This window comes from Papilio xuthus, unplaced genomic scaffold (assembly GCF_000836235.2).
Source record: "Papilio xuthus unplaced genomic scaffold, Pxut_1.1 DF827756.1, whole genome shotgun sequence".
NCBI classification, from domain to species: Eukaryota; Metazoa; Arthropoda; class Insecta; order Lepidoptera; family Papilionidae; genus Papilio; species Papilio xuthus.
Genome location: NW_013530893.1, coordinates 5,358,457 through 5,365,956, shown reverse-complemented (window position 1 = coordinate 5,365,956; position 7,500 = coordinate 5,358,457). Strand labels below are relative to the sequence as shown.

Genomic DNA, 7,500 nt, shown 5'->3' with positions numbered 1-7,500 from the left:
TGTATGTATGCATGTATGCATGTATGCATGTATGCATGTGTGCATGTGTGCATGTGTGCATGTGTGCATGTGTGCATGTGTGCATGTATGCATGTATGCACGTGTGCACGTATGCACGTATGCACGTATGCACCTACGCACCTACGCACCTATGCACCTATGCACCTATGCACGTATGCACGTATGCACGTATGCACGTATGCATGCATGTATGCATGTATGTATGCATGCATGTATGTATGCATGTATGCATGTATGCATGTATGCATGTATGCAAGTATGCATGTATGCAAGTATGCATGTATGCAAGTATGTATGTATGCATGTATGCATGTATGCATGTATGCATGTATGCATGTATGCATGTATGCATTTATGCATGCATGTATGCATGTATGCATGCATGTATGCATGTATGTATGCATGTGTGCATGTATGCATGTATGTATGTATGTATGTATGTATGTGTGTGTGTATGTATGTATGTATGTATGTATGTATGTATGTGTGTGTGTATGTATGTATGTGGATAGTGTTATTATATTGCTATTTATATTATTGTTAAATGTATTTCGTACGTTTACTTTACTTATTAAGTTATTCTAAGTTATGTTGTTTTTTTTAGATCGATTTTCGTACACGGCTTTGTAGTTGATGAGAAGAAACGAAAAATGTCCAAATCTATAGGAAATGTTATAGATCCGTATACAATTATTTATGGAGATAAAAAACAACAAGGTTTTGGAATTGATACCTTGAGGTAAGAATTATCAATATTTCTTAATTAAAAAAAAACTTAAAATTCAAAATTTGTACTCTTATGACTCGAGGGGAAAAAATGTTTAGGCTACAAAAGGTTAAAATGAAACATACAGAAATAAAATATACAAATGAATAATAATACTTTTCTTATCGTGAGTTTTTGAGATCAAAATCTAAGTATAAAACGTTTTATATACAATGACGATATGTTTGCAACCGATATTTAGTCTCAGAAACCAAATGTTGGTCTGTCGGTTTACAAATTATAATTTTCAATTTTTTACTGATAAATTGGTTCATTCCGATGTATATTTAAATCTTGTTTAGAAAATTTTGCTTTATTTTTTACCTCTAACTTGCTATTACTGTGTTGTCAAAGATAAAAGATTGAGATGACGACATGTTTTATACATAGATTTGCTTCGGAAACTCACAGTAAGTCTTGTTAGATGTTTACGTCGATTTCCTTCCAAATTATGAAATCCCTACAAAAATTTAAACAAAAAAATCTTTGAATTTTTAAAATTTTAACCCTTTAAACAGGTGGTGGGTGGCTAGCCATTCCACTCAACATTCCCAAATCGTGATAAGCAAGAAACTTCTAGAAGATTGTCAAAGTGAGGTTATAAGAATTCGCGCCATAATCAAATATCTTCTAGGAGTTGTCAGTGATATGGACAAAGGAAATTTTAACGTACAGCCAAACTTGAATTATCTCGATCGATTTATTATTATGGAAACGTATAATTTCCTACAAAAAATAACTGATAATTATAACAATTTTAGATACAATCATGCAGCACAATCTATTTTATTTTTTATTAGTAATAAAGTATCGAGTTTATATTGTCATTGTATAAAAGATAGGTTATATTGTTCCCCAAAAGATTCTGACCAAAGACAATCAGCTCAATTGACAATTCATACGATTTTAATCGCTCTATGCAAAGCTATAGGACCTATTTTACCACATTTAATAGAAGAGGCATGGCAACACCATCCTTTATATGAAAAACCGTTTTATTTTACCAAAGTAATACCGATGTTGCCAAATGAAAATATTGATACATCTCTAATGGTCGCCATTTTGGAAATCAAAAGAGATGTTTGTGTGTTAAATAAAAATGAAAATCTAAAAAAGTTCGATTTGCATTTGAAATTAAATTCCGATTTGTTTTGTAAATTGAATAATTTAAATGTCTCTGATGAAATTTGTGATAGTGTTTTGACTGAAATTCTCGAAGTATCATCTGTCAGTTTAGAAGAGGTTAGAAATGGCGGGAAACCTTGGCATATTGAATTGTCAAAGAGTAAGAAAAATCAATGCTTAAGATGTAGAAAGTACAATGTTGTGGATAACAGCGATAAATGTTTAAGATGTGAAAATGTCTTATCTGCGTTATAAAATTAAAAAAAAAATTAAATGTCAAAGCATAACTATATTTTGACATTTAAAAATTAGCTTCACAATCCTAGTCAGAATATTTTGCTTAGCACGAGAGCGTCGGTGGCTCAAGAGTTAAGCACTTAACTTGTAACTGTAGGTCCTAGTTTCGAATTCTCGTTTAATGTGTTTCTCGATTCCGATTTACGTATGTACATTTATCCGACGTTCCGGTGAAGGAAAATATCTTGATGTTTTGCACATATCTGTGAAGAAATTCAAAGATATGTGTGAAATCAACTTGCATTGGGTCAGCATTGACTATGGCCTAGTCACACCTAACTTAGGCTTATGCTACGAGTTCCGCACTGGTGACATATGGTGAGCTGATGATTGCATTTTAGTATCAAATAGCAACTATACATAATATATATATTATAAGTATAAAAATGTTAAGTTATCTGAATAAAGTAATATATTTATTAATACCGAGTTTCTTTTACCTTTAAAACTCTTTAGAACCGTTAATTTATGGTAAGTGACCACTTTTTAACGCATGTGTTTTGAGTTGGCACGTCGTGAATAAGGGTACACTTTTACTGTGTGTGCCAACTTATACATTCATTATTAGTAATAACCCCAGAATTTTACTGTCACTTGTTAATAAAACATATTGCCGTCTCTTGTATTCTCTTTGACAAAACAAAGACAACTATACAAATATATAAATATGAATGCAGTCAGAATCCACAATAATAAACAGAAAATTAAACGGAGTGCAGAGACGTCACAAACTGAAGCAACACCGGATCAGCAAATCCTTGTCAAATCGTTTGCCAAGTAAATGTTTAAAGTACGTTTTCACTGTTACTTTATAATTCTTTACATCTCGCCAGTATCATTATAGCGAAATATTACTAATAAATGTGAATGTTTAAAAGGATGGATTGATGGTTTGTTTGAAGCTATCTCCAGAACGACTGAACGGATCTCTGTAGTCTGGTAGAACACATAGGCTACTAATTATGTTTTTTTAACGAACGGAGTCGCAGGCGGCCGCTATATTTAATAAATATAGTCTATATTACTCAGAAATAATGTAGCATTCCAACGATGAAAAAATTTTTAAAATCGGTTCAGTAGTTTTCGAGAACGTTCGTTACAAACATAGCATAGCAAACGTATTTTATACTTTGTTAAAGCATTTCATTATTTTAAAACCTTTGAAGGTGATACCACTAATAGTAAATTGGCATTTAAAACACGATTTATCTAAGCTTCTGAATAGAATTAAGAAAGTTATGAAAGAAAGAGTAGGGATTTAAATGTATATTTTAAAATATATACAGTGGAAATGCTCTTTAAGTTTTAATTCATGCAGTGAGTACAAACAATCGTAAGTCATAAATAAGTTTAGCGTAGAGTTGATAGCGCTGTCTCTCTTTGTTCTTAGTTTTGAGGTTAAACACGATACGAACTGGCTCCTATGTTATCTGTTATTCCATTGTACTGAAATGATTTGATTAATGTTTTTGTTTTGATTTAGTCAATTTAAATTAACTGAGTGCAAAAATACGTATACGAACTCTTTGGTGGATATAGTTTGCATTTTGCCAAAGAAGTGGCATACTGGCCACTAAAACCTTTGCCTTTTAATATAGGTAAAAAAAGACGAATAGCGCGCGAAGTCGAAAGGTAAACGATTTTGTTAAAAACATAAACGCATTTTAGCTGCCCTCATAATGCCAGTTTGATAGCGATGACGTCATCTTGATTCATAATGACGTAATATGTCATCATTATAATAGCTAGGCTCGATAGCTTAACGATTCATCTTTGGCAGACGAAGATTCAAATTCACCAGCTGACGATTTAAGTCACCACAGATCGACGTGTTTCATGTTCAATTTTTTTTTTCAATTTCTTTTTCTTTTGTACTTGTTATTGTAATTTATTATTCTTGTCTGTTGTTTTTCAAAGACATTGAGATGACCTTTTATATTTTTGTACGAGATATCTTTATCGTAATTGCGTTTCATTTCTACAAATTTTCTAAATATAATTTAAGGTTATATGCTATAACCGATGACAATATTGAGCAGTAAATCTAATCGACTCGTTAGCTCAGTAGGTAAGAGCGCCGATATATATTCTGATTTGATCATCGGAGGGCGGAGGTTCAAATCCTTCACGAGTCAGACCGTTTTGTTTGACCTTTTTTCTTAAAAATAACAGGAATACATTTTATTCTTCGGCAGCAGAAACTCACATTTAAATTTGACGTAATGTTAAAAAGAGTTATTTATTAATGTAAATATAATTATCTAGCTGTCACCGGCGACTCAGTGTCTTGTTACATGCGCTAGTGATTTAAATCTGTTAGAAAGGTTTATTAATTGAATTATTAATCTTTTAAAAAAAAACACACCGGGAATTTGGCTTAAATATTTTTACAAAATCCACAAAGCGTTTCGTATAAACGTCTAAATGTGTCTACGGCGAACCTAAATTCGTCCAAATTGTGGCTGATTATTTATTTATATGTAACCCCGCTTGCAATCTCCGAACATCTGAAGATACGTGCCTGTATCTATAGTTATTTTCTCGAAATGCCTTCATTCGTGTGAAAGCCGAGCTGAATATTTAGTAAAGTAAGGCTCTGCCTATAAATTGGGGTAACTGACGTCACGCAAAAGTGTAAGCCTCACCTATTTCATTCACGTATTTCGTATACATACGAAGGCTTGATAGGTAAAACAATTTTTTATCCTTTTACTAGTCGTCGCCGGTGACTCCGCTGTATTAAAAAAAAATTAGTAGCCTATGTGTTCTACCAGAGTGTGTTCTACATCTATCCCAAATTTCAACGAGATCTATGCAGTCGTTACAGATAGATGGATGTTTGCTAGAAGTTATCTCTAGAACGGCCGCATAAGTCTTGCTGAAATTTGGCATAGATGTAGAACAGTGGTTCCCAAACTTGTTTTGTCTACTGCCCACTTTGAGTATAAATATTTTGTTAGCGCCCCCCATATTTTCATATATTTAAAAACCACTATAACTTCAAATTAAATTAATTAATTATTGTTGCTGAGATTCGAGAGCTCATGCAGTCGTTGTCTAAGAGGCCTCCTAGCTATATAAAATTACAAATTACAGCCCAAGCCTCTACACAACACCCCCATTTTCTTTCTGGATCTCTTACCCTTGAGACCTGCATCGCCCACTTTGGGAAAGACTGATGTAGAACATAGAAAAACACATAGGCTTCTAAGTTTTTTTTTAACGCGGACGGAGTCAAGGGCGACAGCTACTTTATACATAAAGGTCAAGCCAATAAAAGTATCTTAAACCACGGAATAGCACTTTAACATAAAACACAAGAAATAAATCGTATGTATCTTTTATAAGCCACTTTGAGTATTCACGGTCACTTTCAGTTTACGATCGGCAGCGAAGAATCGAACGATGACGTCACGGTCTAATTTCCCTTGAGACCTAAATCTCGGGTCCCGCGACACTTAACATGCAAAGTTAGTAAGAAAGTACTATGAAGGTTATAAGGAATTTAGAAGAGCCTCTTTAATCATTCCCCGAGCCCAAGCGCAGAGCCCAAGTTAGAGCTGGCTAGCATCGCATTGTGGACGCCCACTACAGGAATATTTGACATTAAGTCAAATGAAGTCATTAATCGTACGGTCTGTGATGGATTTTTGACGCTCTAATACAATGTGGCCATATTGATTAGACCAGAGATTTACTGTTTATTGACGAAACTACGTGTGCGATTTATCAATTTCAAACTTCGTGAAATCATAAATTAAACAGTATAAAGTTATATAGTATGTCTTATAAAAAGGGTAATCATAAAACAGATTTTTTTAATCCATACCTATTTAGCATCCGTGGCACAGGGGTTAAGAGTTTGAGTTGTAATCTACAGGTTCAGTGTTCGAATCCCGCTAAGTGTTTTTCGTTTTCCGAATTATATATGTACAGTCAGCGTCATATAGATCGTCACAGACAAGATATGCAAATATATAGGTACATCAAAAGTAATCAATTATATCGGTACAACAAAAGTCCTCAAAATAATAGATACATTCACCCTGCTCAAAAACATCGGTACATACACAGCGTCAAATATATGAGTACATGCAAGATGCTCATAAATATCGTAGCAGCCACAGCGTCATAAGTAACGAAGCAGTCAAGGTGCGCAAAAATATCGGTACATTTGACAAAATTGAGCTCTATCTCTATATACTTGTGATTCAATTTGGAATAAACTACTTCTGTTATATTCATTTGACACTTTGCATCAAACCATTTTTCAAAATTTACTAAAGGTGTTCGACGCGGATGACAGATATTAGGTAGATAAAACCAACATCAATTTTAAGTTTGTCATCATATATGCTAGTTTGGTCTCGTGGCCTTACCGTTCGCCGCCGTTGGTACGTAAGGTCGGCGGTTCAAATCCCAAGCCACTATTTTTTTTTTATATTTAAACTTTTTAATTTTAATATCGAAGCACATGTAATTCAACTTTATCGCCGTAGTTATTAGGTACTTTTTGAAATTGGTTTGGACTAATGAGTTTGACCGTTAAAGTACTTTTCTATTTCAAACAAAAATGAAGGAGATAAAGCGATGCTAGTGGCATGTAATTTGTTTATTACTCATGTTTGTTAAACTTGTACCGGTAAAAATAACACTACCTTTTACTGATACTGATTATATTTAAGAAAGAAAGAAAAAAAACTGAATGTCAATATCCAAACTACATCAAATTTTTGGTCGATTGCAATAAACATTCCAGTGTGCGTGGGCGCACATATGTAGATAACACTTGTACGTATAGTTTCCGCGCGTACCATTCATAAAACCCGCAATGACAATCCGCGCTCCGCCCACTCACTTCACCCGCGATGGTCTGACCTAATTGTTGTTAACGTTATTTAAATTTCTTTCTACCCGACAGCGAAAATTATAAAAAAAAAATTGTCGAGCAAAATTTTACATTACCAAATTTTTACTGGTTATGAAAAAATAACCCCGTGATTGATAAAATGAAAAAAAAAAGTAGCCTGAGATTCGAACCGGTAAACTTACATATTACGGCAAACATACTAGAATACTTCGCCAAACTTGTATATATTGTGACAAGGCAAAATTTGATATTAGTTATTACGTATCTGTCATATTCGGCGTGACAAACTTTTATATATATTTAAGCGTTATGACAGGAGAAGAAAAATATTGGGTTGCCCAGTAAGTTCGTGCCGCTTTATAAGGAAAATTGAAACCCTGTTCTCTTAAATTTTTGGAAATGTTTTTAAATTATATTGGTA

The 7,500-nt window shown here is 33.5% G+C and overlaps 1 protein-coding gene across 2 annotated transcripts in view; it reads left to right on the top strand.

Annotated features, from left to right (window-relative positions):
- Window positions 1–2,383, top strand: part of IleRS-m (Isoleucyl-tRNA synthetase, mitochondrial) — a 10,683-nt gene extending 8,300 nt beyond the window's left edge. Inside the window, exons 11-12 of one of the 2 annotated variants that reach the window (XM_013310053.1) lie at window positions 626–760; window positions 1,306–2,383. In XM_013310053.1, the coding sequence (XP_013165507.1) occupies window positions 626–760; window positions 1,306–2,167 (997 nt within the window). In that variant the 3' untranslated portion in view covers window positions 2,168–2,383. Of the gene's footprint in view, window positions 1–625; window positions 765–1,305 lie in introns of those variants that run through there. The other variant, XM_013310054.1, reaches the window with a different exon arrangement.
- The last annotated feature ends 5,117 nt before the right edge of the window (window positions 2,384–7,500 follow it).